This window comes from Mizuhopecten yessoensis, unplaced genomic scaffold (assembly GCF_002113885.1).
Source record: "Mizuhopecten yessoensis strain PY_sf001 unplaced genomic scaffold, ASM211388v2 scaffold10929, whole genome shotgun sequence".
In the NCBI taxonomy this organism is placed as follows: domain Eukaryota; kingdom Metazoa; phylum Mollusca; class Bivalvia; order Pectinida; family Pectinidae; genus Mizuhopecten; species Mizuhopecten yessoensis.
In genome coordinates, this window is record NW_018408792.1 from 29,745 (window position 1) to 51,496 (window position 21,752).

At 35.5% G+C, this 21,752-nt stretch overlaps 1 protein-coding gene across 1 annotated transcript in view; it reads right to left on the minus strand.

Moving 5' to 3' along the window:
* Window positions 1-21,752, minus strand: part of LOC110463780 (V-type proton ATPase subunit S1-like) — a 75,665-nt gene that overhangs the window by 26,719 nt on the left and 27,194 nt on the right. Inside the window, exons 2-4 of the mRNA XM_021518638.1 lie at window positions 11,960-12,086; window positions 8,533-8,610; window positions 2,498-2,720 (exon numbers count right to left, since the gene is read on the minus strand). Coding sequence (XP_021374313.1) covers window positions 2,498-2,720; window positions 8,533-8,610; window positions 11,960-12,086 — 428 coding nt within the window. The remainder of the gene's footprint in view (window positions 1-2,497; window positions 2,721-8,532; window positions 8,611-11,959; window positions 12,087-21,752) is intronic.

Here is a 21,752-nt window from a genome sequence, read left to right on the forward strand (position 1 = left end):
ATATTTGACCCCTGTGACCTTGAATATGGGTGAAGGTCATTTATTTGAACAAACTTTGTAGCCCTTTATATCAGCATGTTACAGGCCAAATATCATTACCCTGGGCATTTTTGTTATTGAGAAGAAGTTTATTTAAAGTTTTTAACATATTTGACCCCTGTGACCTTGAATATGGGTGAAGGTCATTTATTTGAACAAACTTGGTAGCCCTTCATCACAGCTAGCTACTGGCCAAATATCATCACCCTGGGCATTTTGGTTATTCAGAAGAAATTGTTTAAAGTTTCTAACATATTTGACCCCTTTGACCATGAATATGGGTGAAGGTCATTTATTTGAACAAACTTGGTAGCCCTTCATCACAGCTAGCTACTGGCCAAATATCATCACCCTGGGCATTTTGGTTATTCGGAAGAAGTTGTTTTAAGTTTTTAACATATTTGACCCCTGTGACCTTGAATATGGGTGAAGGTCATTCATTTGAACAAAATTTGTAGCTCTTCATCTCAGCATGCTACTGGCCCAATATCATCACCCTAGGCATTTTGGTTATTCAGAAGAAGTTATTTAAAGGTTTTTTAAGACAATTGACCCCTGTGACCTTGAATATGGGTGAAGGTCATTCATTTGAACAAACTTGGTAGCCCTTCACCCTAGCATGCTACTGACCAAATATCATCTCCCTGGGCAGTTTGATTATTGAGAAGTTGTTTAAAGTTTTAAACATATTTGACCCCTGTGACCTTGAAAATAGATGAAGGTCATTTATTTGAACAAACTTGGTAGCCCTTCATCCCAGTTTGCTTCTGGCCAAATATCATCACCCTAGGCCTTTCTGTTATTAAGAAGAAGTCGTTTAAAGTAAAATATTGACGCCGAACGACGGACGCCGCACCACGGCATAAGCTCACTTGGCACTTCGTGCCAGGTGAGCTAAAAATGGTATAAGGATGTTTGAGCAGAGAAATAATATGTTAAGTTAGGACATTTAATCTGAAATTCCCTATCATTATGATGAAGACTTTAATACATAAAGTGGAACAATATCATAAATAAATACAATGGGCCTTAACGGTCACCTGAGTCCTACAGTATTTATTTTTGTTGTTGAAATATGTACCAATTCAACTTAAGAATTGTTAAGTATAACGTTAACTTAAGTTTGTCAGGACCATGAGCTGATCATTCCTAGACCGATTTTCAGTTAGATCGGCCTATTAGAACTTGTTTTTAAGTTTGAAATAGGTATTTTCAAATAGCGGCCATGGCAGCAAAATTGTATTTCTGATCTACCGGAAAAATAACAAAATTTTGTCAGGACCACGAGTCGATCATTCCTACAAAGTTTCAGTTCAATCGGCCAAGTAGAACTTGACTTTAAATGGCGGCCGTGGTGGCCATGTTGGATTTCTGATTGACACGAAAAATAACAAAATTTTGTCAGGACCATGAGTCGATCATTCCTACCAACTTTCAGTTCAATCGGCCCAGCAGAACTTGACTTAAAGTTTGAAATAGTTTTTCAAAATGGCGGCCATATTGAATTTCTGATGGACCCAAAAAATAACAACACTTTGTCAGGACCATGAGTCGATTATTCCTACCAACTTTCAGTTCAATCGGCCCAGCAGAACTTGACTTTAAGTTTGAAATAGTTTTTCAAAATAGCGGCCGTGGCGGCCATATTGGATTTCTGATGGACCAAAAAAATAAGAACACTTTGTCAGGACCATGATCTGAGTCGATCATTCCTACAAAGTTTCAGTTCAATCGGCCCAGCAGAATTTGACTTTAAGTTTGAAATAGTTTTTCAAAATGGCGGCCGTGGTGGCCATATTGGATTTCTGATTGACCCGAAAAATAGCAACACTTCGTCAGGGAGATTTCAGTAACCTTCCCATGAAATATTAATGAAATCCCTTTGCCAGAATTTCAGCTTAAGTTGAAAATGTAAAATGTTAACGGACGACGGACGATGGACGACGACGGACGAAGACGGATAGCAATAGGTCACTTGAGCTAAAGCTCAGGTGACCTAATAATTCAAAAATGTGAAATCAATCCTATGTTTACGTTCATATTCATATGGTCAGACTATATATATAGTACAGACTATAGTTTTACCTGTAATCAAATCCTATTGTTCTCAATATTGTGACACAAAATCTCACCTAGCATACAGCCAACACCTTACCTGTAATTAGTGTAGGAACATTCGACGATGGATGATGGATGCTCAGTTTTCCAAATTAGTGTATGAACTGGCTGTTGTAAAATTTGGGTAGTAAAAACAATGACTTCAAATGAATGGCCATAGTTTCATGACCATCACTCGGCATGTAAGCAAACTTTCTCCCATTGATACTTTCATTAATATGGGAAAAATCAAGATTATATAGCAAGTAACTTAGGAAACAATTTCTAACATTTCTCAATGACATATAATAATAGTAATAGAATGCTTATCCATTATTTATAACACAGTTACTAAACATACCATTGCTTGCAATAGTTTCTTCTTCAGACTGAACACCACTTGCTGGGGTCAAATGAACTATTATCAAGTTCGTGACACTTGACCCCAGGTTAAGGCCATTAACATCTGCTGGGATTGTGACATCATGAACATTCCCCTTGAAAGCCTTCTTTAGCATGTCCAGTGCCCTTTCTGGTGAACTAACTGCAGGTAGTTGGACAGAGAAGTTTTCATCCATTAGGGCCTGTTACAATATAAAGGTATAACACGGTTAATCACAAAACTCTTCACGAGGGTTTGTAACAACAAAAGGCCCAATGCGCTTGTATCGCTCACCTCATACAAATTTCATACTTGTAACCTTAACCGTTTCCAATACAGCTAAATGAAATATTTGTCATTGATATTGGAGTAAAACACGTTTTAAAATATTGCGATATTTTTTAAAGATCAAAGAAAATATTTCAAAATGGCGTACAACGTTAACAGTAAATGTTACAGAAAGACATCAAATTCATACGAATGACATCACATCCTACATCGACCTGTAGAATAATTTTTAAAACAAAAGTAAAAATAAATGTTTTTTAGAAAATGGTGACCTTTGACCAAACAGCGAGCTTTTTATTTGAAATATTTTGTATTACTATATGATGAGAAAAAGTTGGATATGGAAATTATCTGGACAAATTCTGTACAATTAACGGTTTCCAAGTTGTAGTGGTTTTAAAGATTTTAACCTATGATGTCATGGTGGCCATTTTGGATTTTTGACCAACTTGAAAATGTTGCTTGATCATCTTCAGACCTTGGCCTACAACATACCTAAAAGACTATAAACCTTTACTATACCAATCAAAAGATACAGACTCCACTATGTAAGGAAGAATAATAATAAGAACAAGAAAAAGTTATGTCATTTTAAGAGATATTTTGTAGATTTCACATGTTTAATGATATGCATCATGATGCAGTGACCTTGGAACTGCACAATAAACGTTTTTGGAAGAATTTTGATCAAATTTTGATTATTTGACCCCTTGTTGCCTTGAATGAAGGTCAAGGTCAAAAGGCTGAAGTCTGTATGAAGCCAAACATACATACTATAGATGTGCCAAATATCAACTCTGTATGTGTCTTGATGACAGAGAAGAAGACTAAAATGCATTTTTATGAAAATTTTGAATTTTGGCGGGAAAATGAGCATTTTCAGAATGGCATACATTGAAACTTTCCACACACCATCCTTAGATCATGCTTTTTAATATATGATGCAAAAAAAACTATTTTTGAGATTTTCATTTTTTACCTTTTTTTGACCCCATAGCAAGGTTTTGAACCAGACATATTCTCTGATAACATGTCGAAGATCTACATGAAGTATGCAAGCGTACATGCAGTACATGCAGTTATGGACGTTCTAAAAACGTTTTTAAAAACTCTATTTATAGATCTGTGACCTTGACCTTTGATATTACGATCATGAATTTGTTTGTGTACGATGTACACGTTGTCCTCTTTCACATACTGAAATATGAACGTTCTATCTGTTTTCGTTCATGAGCTTAATCAGCACTTGATTATTTCCAGTTGTTTTACAGTGATGAACTGTTTGAAGAAATTGTGAATTTTACAAATCTGAATGCGGAAACGAAACGGAGACATGGGGGTGACAAAGGTATTTGGACACCGGTAACACTACCCGAAATGAAAGCATATTACGGCATTTTGATATTGATGGAAATAATGCAATTTGAACGTGATGAACTGTACTGGACAGAAAATACTAACATTTGGCTGGTTGGTTCAAAACTTGGAGAAGTAATGTCCCGTGACCGATTTATCCAAATCAAGAAATACCTTCAATTCAGCGATGATACAGGTGCAAATGCTAATGATAAACTCCATAAGATACGATTCATGCTGGATCATTGTAGACAGGCATTTCAGAGGGAGTATTTGCCTCATAGGGAAATATCTGTAGATGAAGCAATGGTTCCATTCAAAGGCCGCCTGGGCATGAAACAATATATGAAGGACAAGCCAGTAAAGTTCGGAATAAAGTTATGGGTGACGACTGATGCAGTTTCAGCTTACTGTTTGAACTATGAGGTGTATGTTGGGAAAAATGCAGACATTGTGAACAAAGTGTTTGGACTGTCCTCCAGAGTTGTGATCGAGGTGACAAAGTTTCTAGAAATGAAGGGGCATGTGATATTCACAGATAACTTTTATACCAGTCCGCTTTTGGCAGACTATTTGTTGTCCAGGAACACTTACCTCTGTGTTACAATTCGATGCAACCGGAAAGGATACCCGAAAAAACTTGTAGTCAAGAAATCTGATGAGAAAAAGATTGAAAGGGGAAATTCTGATTGGCTGATGAATGGTAATCTGTTGGCTACATGGTGGAAAGATAACAGAGTGGTCTACTACTTGTCCACATTCCATGACCCAGAGGATGATCAGCTGGTGACAAGAAGGAAGAACAAGGATGGCACAGAAGCTCAGCTCAAGTCCACACCTGTCCAGGCAGCTTATGCCCAGTACATGGGTGGAGTAGACCGACTCGACCAAATGACTCGTATCAACAAATCCAAGAAATGCATGAGGTGGTATCGCACGATTGAAGTGAAACTGAGGGAATGTGCTGCTTATAATGCATACATTATTGAAGGTAACTTCATCAATCAGATTCCCGCAAATCACAGGAAAAGAGATTTTATGACCTTCAAACTGGAGCTGGCCCACAGTCTTATTGGAGAATTCAGAAATGTGTCCAGAAAGTGTTTCAAGAGCCCTAGATCTGATGCAAACAACGATGCAAGACTAGATGGTAATGATCACTTGCCCATCGCCGCAGGAGGAAAAGACCGCCTTTGTGTTGTGTGCAACAGGAAGCATAGAAACTACATGGCCAGTCACCCGGGTTCTACAGTAAAGGACAATCCCTACAAACGCTCAAAAACAACCATGGCTTGTGAGAAATGTGATGTTGCCTTGTGCTGTAATGCACACAGCACATGTTACCGTGATTTTCACACAAAAGTGTATTTTTGGCAGCAGACTACATACACAGGGACGCTAACGAGCTTTCGAAGCACACCTGGGCTTACCTGACTATTTTGTTTACCTGTAGGATATGGACTAAAACACTTGTTATGAATTAATTGAACAATTGAAAAAGAAAGCTGATATTTTCAATCAGTTTATTCATGAATCTTTGGAACTGTACCTTGATTCTACATGATGGATGTTAACGAGATTTACCTGTGAATACATTACAAAATACAAGGTAATAAGATGAGTTGAGCTTAGAAAATTGTCTTTGTTTTATTTTAAACATTAATTGCAGAGGAAACAACTAAGAAATATATATATTGAACTCATACCAGTAAAAAGGTATACAAATAACCTGTAACTAACCTTTATAACACCTGTTAGACACTTTAAACATCTGAGTTGACATCATAGATATAATCCCGTGACTATTATGTAAATTTTGGTATATGACATGCGAGAATCAGATATTAAATGGTGAAGTTATGATGCTGAAATGTTTAATTAATTAATCTGACTTATTAACTGAAAGTTACTTAGTGTTGAGTGGTAGTTACTATGTAAAGTTACTTAGTGGTGAAAGAGTTAATCTGATATTTGATACACAAACAGTTATGCCAGTGATCTTGGACGGTTAAGACCAGGGTAGGGGTGAAGGCTCTCCTCAGCAAATACATCTCACAAAAATGTTTATCGGAAAGTCCCCCATCCTTCATAACTGTCCTCATTTAGATATATTTCTTCAAATAGGTGGCAATATTTAACTTTAACATATTTGGATTTTTAATATTGGTTGTAACCTAAAACAAGACGCGAGGCCTATGGGCCATAACGGTCACCTGAGTTCCAATACATTTATACAGAGAGTTGATTTTTGTGAACAGAAATATTATTCAAAGTGACAAAAAAACAATAAAACCACCTTATTCAATATCTAGCATACAGATTTAAGACTGAAAAGTATTTGAAACTAGCACCTATGATTGTTAATAAGGAAAATGAAGAAATTTTAGCACACTGACTAATTCTTTGGGCCATGCCCTATAGCCCTTGGGGGAAGGACTGGCTCAAAATTTTCTAAGTATCAAACTGTCAACTCAGGGTTATAATTCAAATCAAGTTATCAACATGTAATATCAAAAGTATCATTTATCATTTGCCAATATAAACCATAATAAATTTTGCCCCCCCTCCCCCTCCCGCCTTCCCCTGGGGTAAACATGAGAGCCTAGGGTCAAAATATTCACAATTTTGGTAGAACACCTTAAAACCCTTCCATCTTTGAAGAGTATTTGATTGTACCATATCTGGGTCTTGATAAGAAGATTTCGAAATTTCAGTCAATTTGATCAATTTGATCAGTTGTGGCCCCACCCATCAGCCCTTGGGGGTCAGTCAGGGCTGATATGTGCATACCATCAAACTGCTATCCAAAAGTGATAATCCTAACCCAAATTGAATTACTTCCAATGGAAATTGAACAAGAGGCCAAGAGGGCCTGTATCGCTCACCTGGATATCAAAAGTAATCATGTTAAAATATTCTCCAAATAAGATCCAAGGAAATGGGCCAGCCCCCAAGGCCAATCCTTGTATCATACCTGTATTAGATTGTTCATACCCAGCAATTTTATGTATGATTATGGGGTGGGTGTGATTCAGAAACTAGGTCACTGGGGTTGTGGCCAGACCCCACGATCAATTATAATATTATGGCGTCATTCGTTTCATTATGCCCACCAATTGTATATATAGTTTTGGGGTGGGGATCTTAACCGTTTCAAAGTTGTGACCCAGGGGTTAAGTCTCCAAGGGTGGGGCAGACCCTGGGGTCAATTCTTATATCATGACTGCATTCGTCTTTTTATGCCTAGCATTTGTATATTCCATTTTGGGTGGGGATCTCAACCGTTTCAAAGTTATGACCCAGGGACTATGTCTCCAAGGGTGGGGCCAGACCCCTGAGCAATCCTGGAAGCATATGTGCATTCTTCTCTTCATACTCAGCAATTGTATATATGGTAATATGGTGGGGATCTCAACCACTTCCAAGCAATACACTATTTTTTGCCCCGCCCTTTAGCCAAGGGGGTTCAGCCCCACTACTTGTACAACTTGAATCCCTGTCTCCCATGAATGCTTCCAACCAAATATGATTGATATCCAGTTCATAGTTCTCCAGAAGAAGTCATTTATAGCAATATAGCCAAATTGCCCCCCCCCCCCTTTGGCCATGCCCCTCAGACCCCTAGGGGGGTCAGTCCCACCATTTGTAAATTTTTGCAGCCCCACTACCTAGGGATGCATCCAGTCAAATATGGTTGATATCAATCTCATAGTTCCAGAGAAGAAAAGTCGCTTAAAGCAATATAGCCAAATATCCTTTTTTGGCCCCGCCCCTCAGTCCCATGCGGGGTTAGCCCCACCATTTGTACACTTTTGAATCCCAACCTCCCATGAATGCTTCTGACCAAATATGATTGATATCCAGTGCATAGTTCTACAGAAGAAGTCACTTTAGCAATATAGCCAAATTGTCCCCTTTTGGCCCCGCCCCTCCGCCCCCTGGGGTGTCAGCCCCACCATTTGTAAAATTTTGAATTCCCAGTGCCTAGGAATGCTTCCAGTACAATATGGTTTATATCCATCATTAAGTTCCAGAGGAGAAGTTGCTTAAAGCAATATATCCAAATTGACCCCTTTTAGCCCTACCCCTCAGCCCCTTGGAGGGTCAGCCCCACCATTTGTACAAATTTGAATCCCCACTACCTAGGGATGCTTCCAGTCAAAGTTTCTCTAAGTTTTGAATGAAGGCAATATGCACAGCTATGATTTTTTTGGTCTAAAACTAACTACTGAAGAAACACTACCAGTAATATGTTGTCCTTGAAGCTCAATATAATGTTTTACCTTGTCAGAAAGTCAGAAGTCAATATATTACTAAAAGAAAATTTTGCACTCAAGACTCATCATTTTTCTTAAAAAAAAATTCCTCACCTTGACATTTTTAAATGCTCCACCATCACTGAAGGAATTGTAAACATCTGCATACTTTGTAAAGTCTTGGAGACTTAACTGTAAATGAAAGGAAATACATTTTATAATACTCGGTAAAAGGAGGAACCTCATGTTATCATTACCCAGTAAAGGGAGAAACCTTGTTTAATCATACCCAGTAAAGAGAGAAAACTCACTTTATTATAACCAGTTATGGCAGAAAACTAATGTTTCATATCCAGTAAAGGGAGAAAACCGGTGTTGTTTACCCTGATTTTTAAACTTTATATAGTTTACAATAATTGAGAAACAATTTCCAATAACTTATATTAATCATTCTTGTTGGCCTGGATGGTGGCGTGCAGGTTTTTTTAATATGGGATGGAACCCAAGTACCTGAAAACAAGACCCCTGTGACCTTGAATATGGGCGAAGGTCATTTATTCAACAAACTTGGTAGCTCTTCATGCCAGCACACTGCTGGCCAAATATCATCACCCTGGTCCTTTTAGTTATTCAGAAGAAGTCGTTTTTTTATGACGCCCTGTGACCTTGAATATTCGAACCCAAGTCATCTTGGTGAAAAGAAAGTACACTATTCACTGCACCACCCAACCACCTATTAAACAAAACACTGATTGGTTTATAGTTTACATTATGTTGATTGTTTTACACTTTACAATATGCCAATTGGTTTCAAACTTAACAGTATGCAGATTTGTGTTATACTTTAACTTTTATACAGTGCACTTAGTGCTTAATAATTTACAGTCGCTGATTTGTTTAATATTTCACGGTATGATGATTTGTTTCATACTTTTCAGTACGCTAATTTTTTTATAATTTACTGTATGTTGATTGTTTTATACTTTTCAGTACGCTAATTGATTTATAATTTAGAGTATGTTAATTGTATTATAATTTACAGTATGTTAATTGTTTTATACTTTACAGTATGTTATTTTTTTTATACTTTACAGTATGCCGATTTGTTTAATAATTTACACTGCACTATTTTTTTTTATACTTTACAGTATGCCGATTTGTTTCATACTTTACAGTACACTTATTGTTTTATAATTTACTGTATGCTGATTGTTTTATAATTTACAGTATGCTAATTATTTTATACTTTACAGTATGCCAATTGTTTTATAATTTACTGTATGCTAATTATTTTATACTTTACAGTATGCTAATTGTCTTATAATTTACTGTATGCTAAATATTGTATACTTTACAGTACGCCAATTGTCTTATAATTTACTGTATGCTAAATAGTATAATCGTGGTTAAACTACTGTCATTTTGAATTACCAATCCAATGTCGTATTACATCTCAAATAAATAAGAATTAACAGTACACCGATTGTTTTATATTAACAGTATACAGATTGTTTTATATTACCAGGATACAGATTGTTTTATATTACCAGGATACTGATTGTTTTATATTAACAGTATACTGATTGTTTTATATTAACAGGATACTGATTGTTTTATATTAACAGTATACTGATTGTTTTATATTAACAGTAAACAGATTGTTTTATATTAACAGTATACAGATTGTTTTATATTAACAGTATACAGATTGTTTTATATTACCAGGATACTGATTGTTTTATATTAACAGTATACTGATTGTTTTAAATTAACAGGATACCGATTGTTTTATATTAACAGTATACAGATTGTTTTATATTACCAGTATACAGATTGTTTTATATTAACAGTAAACTGATTGTTTTATATTAACAGGATACTGATTGTTTTATATTAACAGTATACAGATTGTTTTATACTTTATACTATACTCATTGTTTAATACTTAACACTCATTGTTTCATACTTAACACTGATTGTTTCATACTTAACACTGATTGTTTCATACTTAACACTGAATGTTTTATATTTAACATTGATTGTTTTATACTTAACACTGATTGTTTCATACTTAACACTCATTGTTTCATACTTAACACTGATTGTTTCATACTTAACACTGAATGTTTTATATTTAACATTGATTGTTTTATACTTAACACTCATTGTTTCATACTTAACACTCATTGTTTCATACTTAACATTGATTGTTTTATACTTAACACTGATTTTTTTATACTTAACACTGATTGTTTTATACTTAACACCGATTGTTCTATATTTAACATTGATTGTTTTATACATAACACCAATTGTTTTATATTTAACACTGATTTTTTTATAGTTAACACAGATTGTTTTATACTTAACACTGATTTTTAGCTCACCTGGTCCAAAGAATCATGGTGAGCTTATGCCATACCGCAGCGTCCGTCGTCTGTCAACTTTTTCTTTAAAACGCTACTAGTCCTGAACGGCCAAGTAGATTTTGACTAAATTTGATCTGGAGCATCCTTAGTCCAAGGGGACTCAATTTTGTATAAATGTTGGTTGTGGCCCCCCTGGGGGCAGATGGGCGGGCCCAATAGGGGAAATAGAGGTAAAACCTTCAAAATCCTTCTACTACCCTAGGGATCAAGGGATTTTATCCTTGATTAGTCTGGAGCATCCTTGGCCCAAGGGGAATCAATTTTGCATAAACCGTGGGTCTGGCCCCCCAGGGGCGGGGCCCGATAGGGGAAACATAGGGGAAAGGATTTGGTCCATATTTGTTGCGGAGTATCCTTGGGTGAAGGGGAACCAATTCTGTATAAACCGTGGGTCTGGCCCCCATTGGGCCTGAGTGGCGGGGCCCAATAGGGGAAATAGAGCTAAAAACTTTATAATCCTTCTTCTACCATAGGGATTAAGGGATTTTATCCTAATTTAGTCTGGAGCATCCTTGGGCCAAGGGGACTCAATTTTGTATAAGCAGTGGGTAGGGTCTCCAAGGGGGCAGAAGGACGGGGCCCAATAGGGGAAATAGAGGTAAACTTTTAAAATCCTTCTTCTACCATAGGGATTAAGGGATTTTTTCCCAATTTTGTTTGGAGGATCTTGGGCAAAATGGACTCAATAATGTATAAACAGTGAGTGTGGCTCCCTTGGGGGCAGAAGGGTGGGGCCCAATAGGGGAAACATAGCAAATTCTTTACTTCATACCAATTATTTTAAACATATTCAGGTGAGTGATACAGGCCCTCTGGGCCTCTTGTTTTATACATAACACTTATTGTTTTATACATAACACTTATTGTTTTATATTTGACATTGATTGTTTTATATTTAACACTGATTGTATTATACATAACACTGATTGTTTTATACTTTACAGTATGCTAATTGTATTATACTTTTGCTGTGCATGATCACGAAAAGATGATATCAAATCTACATTTTCTAAAATGCATTAGCTGAACTTCATCATCGTGGACCAAAAAATGTATCAACCTCATTAATATAAGTAAAAGTTTTAATTATCACAGAATGTATATAATCTTACCTTTTCCTGTAGGAAAACAACCAGGTTTCCATCTTTCTGTGACGTCAGAGGTGTTAGATAGTTCTGAGAAAATTCAGAGACTTTCACTGTGTTTCCAAGATTAACCTGTGGTACATGGCTCAAAGGGCTGGAATGGATAGGATATCAGAAAATCATAAGTATGCATAGAAACAAGAGGCCCACTGCTCATCACCTGCTCTAGTTTTTTGTAAATATTACATGAAATACACAAATGGACTTCAAGAACATAATATTTTATTTAATAAACTTAAGTGAGTGTTTAGCAATGATAACATAATAGATGTTTTACAGTATTTACATTGTATGATAGAATTGTAATCTTCCAAATGCTTTTTAAATCTTACGAATATATGTTCAATTAATTTTGAAATGCAAATGCTTTAGCTTCTCCTTGCAACATTAATATCAATATGCATTAAAAAATCCATTTGATTTTCCTTGGGCGATATATATATTGACCTTTGATATAACTTAAAATGGTTGTACAAATGACAAGAGGCCAATGGACCTAATAATCAGCTGTGTTACAATTGTGGTATGCTACATGTAATACATGTTATTTGTTGCTGTGATTTAACAAAGAAAAATATTGGTTTGCAATAATACAGTGAAACTTCTTTAAAATGGTCATGCATGGGATGCTCCAATGCCTTTTTGTACAGTATATGAACTTTGTTGCTTGCAATAAATTTTGCACATGTATTTAAGGATTATCTTTTAACTTTTCTTTGTTTATGAGGTAATAAATTTATTTTCTCATAAAAAAAGAAAAGTTTAAAGATAATACGTTTATTTACAATTTTTTACCATCAGAAATAATCTATAAAGAGAGCTGTTAGTTACGTCATTTAAATTGTAATTGAATGCGAAATGTTACAAAACAAAATACAGTAAACCTCCAGTCAGTTTGAATAGGCAGATAGTTCAAACACACTTTTTGAACAATAAAAATAATAATTTTCTGTCTAGTGATAGTTCGAACCCTAGCCTGCTTACACACGTTTAGGACTATTCAAACACACAATTTGAGTACTGAAATTATGTAATTATTTACCGCAAATTTGCGCGTATAGTGCACACTTTTTGGGGTAAATATTGTCATGTCAAAAAGGGGGTGCACACTATATGCAGGAACAAGTCATTCTTGGGTTAACGTTCTCGAGTTTCTGGTCCACCATATTGGATTACCTCCCTTCAAATAGTTTTATTTTGAGTCGTCGGTCATATATCGTCTAGACATCAGTTTACGCGCGTTATGTATTTCCGCGCAGCCACTTTATCAAACTATATCTCGTAACTACGTGACCTGCTGGACACAACACAAGGATATTTTAGACGTTTGGTTATCGTCTGTAAACTGTCACAAAAATTACCGGAAGTTCGGCCTGAAAACATAAGAAATAATCACCGATTAAAAAACATGCATGAATATGCAGTTTTGCTTAATGCACTTTTTATCTTGCTCAAAATGAACCCATACCTGAAAATACAGTGATATATTTCATTCATGAACCAGTCTCTCTTGTAGTCTGACAAACGTACGAAAATGTCGTATGCAAATGAGGTCACATCTCCTCGACGATTCTTTTCCACTTCCGAAGAGCGAAGAAGCCATTCTTATATCGATAAACAGTGTTTTCAATGAAACGGTAACCTTGTAATATAATGAACTTCCAATTTTCACCAATTTCAAACAGAACAAAATGAGAAATAACTTACCATCAACCAAAACCGATATACGACTGCAGAAAAAAAATATCAACAGATTCTATATTATAACTAAATAAATATAAGAAATACATTTATAAAATTACATGAATTAGTTCAATTTGACATCTTGAAAAATCAATTAAAAATGTGAGATTTAAAACAAAATGTTCTGATAATTAATTTGACGATCAAAGATTTTTTTTTTATTCCCAACGAAGCTTTTGTTCGTGCAGATCATTGTAGAGAATTTATTTTTAGTGTATTCGAGTTATCTTTCTTTGAACACTAAATCAAAATAGACACGGAAACATATGACGGCTTCTTCCGACGGGAAAAATTTATTAATAATTGTTTGTTCTGATTTTTTCAAATTACACTTTTATGTTGCTAGTTTTTTGTTTCCATTAGTAGATTGTATACATGTTTATGATAGTCATCCGTAAATTCAACCGTTTTCTGCCGATATGAGTACAAAAATCGCGGTTGCTTCTTAAGTGCGTGGAAACCGGTAACCCGAGGATATGATAAGATTGTAGATAAAAATAACAACAAAGAATGAAATTTTTTGGCAACACAATTTGTACCTTCTCTTAAATGATTAAAATCGGTAATCTGTGGTCATGACTGCTGATTTGGCAACAAACACTAGCTGGTCACGTAACATTTTTACAGGTAAGTTGATCGGAGGGCATACCGTGGCGCCTGATCCCGGAGGTAGGATTGCCATGCTTCAGCGAAAATTATTGACACTAATCAACGCCACAGTTAATACAAATTACATTCCCGTAATTAGCTCACACTCCATCAGTGATTACCGATTAACAATAGCTCTACTGCAAATTAATTGAAATTACTTGCAGTCGCGATCGATGGAACGTGTTGTTTTCACTCCTTAACATGCGCCGTGGTGTGAAGCCCCACTGCAATGTTAGAACTACAGACTGATTTGACTGAAAGGGATTATAAAAAATATGTTTATACTAGAAGCATGGACATTCAACACATCCCCTTCAAATCTAAACGAAGGAAATAAATAAAAGCAGAATACACTATTTTTATGATGCTTCATAATATTGAAATAATTCACGAGGTTATCGATCACGTCAACATGAAAGTGAGCCGGGAAAAAAATGCACACTACTGACTAGGCCTAACATTTCGTAAAAAAAAAAACCCAGAACTAACGGAGCCTATAATTGAAACACTACATTTTCGTAATTATGAGAAAACCGCTGAGATGTCGAAACATAAGTTGAGTGGCGATTCTCTGGCATCAGAAAGGCTACACTTTCTTCGTTTGGTTTCTGCAGGATTCGTCCACCAAGCGGTACGGAGGGAGACCTCCAATCAATCAATCGTTAATTAATCGGCGTTATAAACACCAAGCTACTAGTGGAGTCCCTAAGGGCAGAAATTTTGCTCCCGTGGGCATTTTTTGAAGAAAGCAAGAGACCATAATAAGTTGATAGTATAGATAGAGTACTTATATAATTAAAGAAAATGATTGTTGTCAGTCGCGCATGCGCGTCACGTTGGTTTTATGACGTCATCAAAATGGCCGCGGAGATATTCTGCTTTTATTTAAATTCACCATTTTTTCTGCGTAAGTTACAAACGCTTAGGTGTTGTGACAAAAATTATTTAATAAACACATATTTGCACATTAAAAAAAAAAGTTTGCGCTTTCTTAAAACATTTATATGCAACTTTATGGTTATTTTAATCTATTAAGGACTGGAATTTCTGTAAGAAATATAAGATTAAACGTAAAACAAACGACTATAAACATGACAATTATGTAAGTTGTTGACACGAAGGGATCTATTGTTTCTTTCCATCAATATGTCGCACAGTAACGAGCCTCAGGCAAATTTAACTGGTCATAAACGAAATAACAACATTTTTTGGATTTTAATTCCGGAACTGTGTGTCCCGTGTTTCGGTCGAGAAATTTTATTAGAATAACTTCCGGTCAAAGTTATTCTCTAGGAAAATATGAAAATCCAGAAGAGGAATGCTTTTCTAAGTATTGTTCTTCAGTTTGCTCATCTCAGCAGACACTATGGTAATATATTTATAAGAAGTATTTTGTAAATTTCAATTTCTGGTTTTACATAAGACTGGATACGGTCCAACAAAAGTAGTGTTTTTGCTCATTGTTCGGTTTTTTGCTGTCATCAGATATCATGTTAATGTTAATCATTTGCATGTATTTTACATGTTAAACATGTTAAATAAGCTTTATTAGTAATAGTTTGTTTCATATACAGAATACTAAGAGGTGTAATATCAGTAATAATGTCTCGTAAGGCGGCGTTAGCGAATATTGTGGGAGGTTGTAAGATTCAAACCAATGTCGGTCAGGGATAACAAAATTCCAGATTTTTTTTAAAACTTCTTTTACCTCTATATTTAATATCTAAATAATAAACATTATTTAAAAGGTGTAACAACGTTATTATGTTATTATATAATTGTTATTTTTTATTTTAGTCTAAAAGAAGGCTATTTAAAGACAATCTGCTAATATCAAAACAACAACGTTTGGTGGACTATACGTCAACATAGTTGTAGCTTGCATAATATGTCAAAGTAAAACTGAATAACCGTTGATTGAAGCACCTAAAAGCCATGAGAAAGTGCTGGATGTTATCAGAGAAAGAGCGGGCTATTCTGATTGTATATACGTACCGGTACCCTGAAGTATTTTCCAGACTATCATCAGAAACGTCGTATTCTGTTTGATAATAATGCAATGTGGCATCGTTCGTGTTATCAGAACACAGTTAATAAAACCCTCATCAACAGAGCGAAAGAACGATTTAGAAAAGACATCACTAAAAGACGAGGTGTAGCGTGTGATGAGGACATCAATCTCAACAAAAGTTTCACAAGATCCTCAACAAAACCATATGAGAAAGATGTATTCATGTATAAAAGGTTAAATAAGCAAACGCTAGCTTGCACATGTGTGATTGAATGAATTGATGTCCAATGTCTAATCAATGCACGCAATATGCAGGTTATTTCATTTTTAAGACCGTGAAACAGTATTTCATTAATGTCCGCAAAGCAATATAAAGTTTAGAGACATAATCAGATTTAATTCATTGTTCACTGTTAAGGTTATTGTCATACATATGAATATTAAAAAATACTAGCATTTTATAGTATCAGTGATCAGTCAAACAGCACTCTGAAACAGACCAGTCTGTAAATGCCTTAATGTGTTAATCAGATGTTAAACACCATGTCATCTCAACAGCATGATTCTATATTTATAATCAGGTTGCTACAATGGAAGCTGGAAAAAGCCTGAAGACAGCCATAGAGAAAGGTACAGATGCTGCATTGAAGGTAAGACTAAGCACTTCAATAGATCCGTCCGATGCCCATGCATTAGATGTTATGTATCACAAAAACTGTTGGACGACATTGGTATCAAATGCACTGCGAGAAAAGCATCAAACAACAGATAGTACCACCACAGATATTGCTGCGGAAATAGAGTTCCTAACCCTGGTGGAAGACCTCCTTAACGATGGACATATACTCAGTATTGCAACACTTCAAAAGACGTAAGAATGGTTGACAGTTGAATGGCGTCCTTTCTCCGGACATTCCACTAAAGTCGCTAATAAAAACTTCTTATCAATGAGATCGCAGATTTGGAATTCAGTAAGCCCTTTGGCTGAACGTGTTTTTTGCAAAGCAACCAGAGCAAAGGCAATATTTGAAGCTGAAAAGTTTGATGAAAGTATTCACATGAAAGATATTTACAATGTATCAATGAACATAAGGAAACGCATCCTTTCGTCGGAGCCATGGCATTTCTCTGGAAGCTTCAATGAAGATTTGCTTGCAGGGAAATATATTCCTTCAGAACTTTACTGCCTGTTTCGATGGATCATTTCTGGTCCAGAAAGATTTGTGACAAATGACTCAATGATGACGTCACATGCCCTGCGCTTCCATCTCCTACTTTGTTTGGATGGAAAGAGGAAAATGATAGTTATGTTCCGATCATGACTCCCTGCCTCCCGCACCAACTGCAATGTTTGAACTTATTTTATATAAGTGTAAAACAAGTCTATGCTCATCAAATAAGTGCAAATGCAAATCAAACAACTTGTTTTGTACCAAACTTTGCCATTGTGAGGCAGATGATGATAAGTGTGAAAACACACCGTTCGGCCGATTGATGTGTAAAAACAATGATATGGAAGAGATTATGTGAATCTCACAAGGACAAAAGACTTTTTTGGAATTCCCATTAATGCATCGACAAATACTGTAAATATGTTTCATTTTGTGAACGTTTATTTTTAAACGAAATGCACATTTGTATGCCATGTTGCTAAAGGAAATTTCTTAAACTTATCAGTTGCTATGACAGACATTTTGATTATTTCCTTAATTTTACCACTTACCGTGAAGCGAACATTGATTAAAATGCAGGATTTACTTGCCACATCACTGGGCAACAACCTTCTACCCTTTATGAACCATTTTTGCGACAAAACCTATGAATATATTAATTATGCCTTTCTGTTAGTGTTTGAAATCGATTGTTATGGCCGCCATTTTGCCCATTTTTCAATTTTTACCACTTTCGGTGATGAACAAATACTATAATGAATAATATTATTTCATGAAACCACAATTTGTACTCTTAACAAAAACATATTTTGCGAAATAGATGCCTAAATGGATTTTTTTTGCTAGAAGTTTTTTGCAAAATCTGGTTGCTATGGCCGCCATTTTGATTATTTCCTAAATTTGACTACTTCCGCTGGAGCGTAAAATTGATAAAAGTGCAGGATTTACATATAACATCATTGGACAACAACCTTCTACCCTTTATGAACCATCGCAAAATCTTGTTGCTATGGCCGCCATTTTGATGACGTCATCAAATTGACCAGACTCGGTTGTCAGAATGACAACAAACTTTTTTTGATTTAGGACACCATCACTTTTAAGAAAATCACCACCTCTAGCTTCCTTCAAAAAAATCCCATGGGATTCCCTTAGGGACTCCACTGTACCTTTGATGCTACTTTTCCAGTTTGATACCGTTTATTTTTAGGATTTTTTTCCAAAAAGAAAAAACCATTTTATTTTCATTTTATGTTTTTTTCAAATCTGACACCAAAAACGTACCTGCGCACTATACCCGAGTGTGCATCATACCCGCAAATTTACGGTATCGAGATAGGCTATCGGCGATGCAATAATAGCCTCGCTAAACTCGCTTAAACTTTATCTATTTGCGCATCGACAGTGTTTAACTACTGAATAACGGGTAGTAATCGTGTGCGACCATTGTTGGACAATTTGTACATGAATAAGCCACATGTCACCGATAACTGAGTTTCTTATTTGTAAGCATGTACAAACGTCATTCAAACATCTTTAGGCCCGTCCATGTATAATATCCTAACAGTACACAGAGCGCAGAATGTTACCATCACATCGCTGACAGATGTGTGTATTGTCATGATAATACTGTGACGATTACTATTTGATTATACAATCGCGACCTGAGCCACCGATCATTGATTTATAACTTAATTGATAGATTACCTATTCATGTGCCAAAACAAAAATATCCGACCAGGTGGACGATCAAACTATTAATCCGTAATTGCAGTTTCAATCCACACTCCGCATTCTGATCAGTACAACTGAACTTTCGTCAATACTCGAGAAAACAACTACTGCTTTGCGGCCTACATACTTGTTTGTCTCTGCTTAACAATTGAACTTAATAATTAATTTATATGCAAGAAAATATAAGAAAGATTTTTATACCATTATTCATCTCCAGATTTGCAAACATACATCGCAAAAAGGTCGTCGTTAGTCAGATATTGTTTGCCGTGATCTTTGCCGATGTTGATTCGGATGGTTCTAACTTCTCTTTATTTTAGCGGCTATAATTTCGTGTAATTCGAACAGGATTGACACTGTTTATTTGATTTTGTTTGAACTGACCAGAGGTTTACCGTAGTTCCTTAATTGCAACTTTGTTATTTAATTACTTGAATAAAAATACATCATAAAAATTGTTAACGTATTGCCGAACTATTATTTCATTTGCAATTGACAACAAATGAGGATCTACAAATATCCATTTATTTACAATTTACAGCATCTATATAAGCAATAATCTTTCACACTCACTAATAACATTCATACAATTCTTATTATAAATACTTCAATCTCGACCAATTCGAGGCCATGAAATGGCAGCCATTTTGTTGAAACGTGAAACTGAGGATAAGAAAGTGACCGCTGTTCCATGATGTAAGTTTTTAACATATTTGACCCCTGTGACCTTGAATATGGGTGAAGGTCATTGATTTGAACAAACATTGTAGCCCTTCATCTCAGCATGCTACTGACCAAATATCATTACCCTGGGCATTTTGGTTATTCAGAAGAAGTTGTTTTAAGTTTTTAGCATATTTGACTCCTGTGACCTTGAATATGGGTGAAGGTCATTGATTTGAACAAACTTTGTAGCCCTTCATCTCAGCATGCTACGGGCCAAATATCGACACCCTAGGCCTTTCCGTTATTAAGAAGAAGTCATTTAAAGTAAAATATTGACACCGGACGACGGACGATGGACGCCGCACCACGGCATAAGCTCACTTGGCACTTCGTACCAGATGAGCTAATAAAACTAATTAAATTATTTGGCACACTGTATTTCCACATATAATTATTGACGGTATTTAATGTATTTCCAAGACTTCAAGATTTCAAGATTTTTTATTCACTCCAGACACACATTTCGTGTGTAACAGGAGGTCAATCTTCAGATACATTTTATAATGGCAGACCAACTGGATAGATGGATGCATTTTGAAGCAAATACATATGGTACATACAAAGCATACATACTAGGCATAACATAGCATAGCAAATCATAGCATGCATACAATACATATATCTATATATATACATATAATACCATGTATTTCCTAAACAAAGGTCAGTACACAGACAATCACATTAATATCGAACATAATCATTCCTCAATCTGTATAAACATGATCACTATATGTCTATGCCCATCATTAATAAGTAAATAGTTTTACATAAGCCTAACCTTTTTACCAAATTTTCTTGCCTTTTTTAAAATAAAAACTATAATTGACTTATATATGTAAGTAACAATGCAAATATAGAAGGAATATCACTGGGATAATAATGAAATGGGCAGTAATACTTTAATTATTCGAACTGCTTGATTTTTTGTGTGTTGATAGTGGGTCATTCGCAGAAACTGTTTTTTGTAAAAATGTTTGCTTTATTAGAATTGAGCTGATATTGAATAGTGTTTATTTTACAGTGAAACATGAGAATTCCTATGCTGATTATTCATTCGCATTTAAACATACATGTACATTTAGGAAAATTTGAGACAAGGCATCAATTTATCATTATGTATGAGCTGGCAGTGGAATGGAAAGTGGATTCAGACAGTGGAGACTCGGGCTCATACCTAGGGCACTGTTATAGGAAACAGTAGGGCTCCACTGTTGGAATACCATTTCATCCATATCATGCTAGACACTTATCTAAGTAAATGAAATATCAACACATTCATTTTGAATAAAAAGTATAGATTTTTCTCATGTAGTTATCAGTGTGAAGCAATCTGCCAGCCAGGTAGCATTAAGGGACAGTTCACTCAGAGTTCCAATTAGGGCCTCAAAAATCAAACAAGAGGCCTATGGGCCATAACGGTCACCTAATATATTTATACAGAGAGTTGATTTTGTTTTTAACATGAACAGAAATATTATTCAAAGTGACAAAAAACAATAAAACCACCTTATTCAATATCTAGCATACAGATTTAAGACTAAAAAGTATTTGAAACTAGCACCTCTGATTCTAAACAAGGAAAATGAAGAAGTTTTAGGCACTGACTCCTTTGAGCCCCACCCTACAACCCTTGGTGGTTACGGCTGGCTCAAAATTTTCAAAGTATCAAACTGTCAACTCAAGGTTATAATTCCAATCAAGTTATTAACATGTAATATTC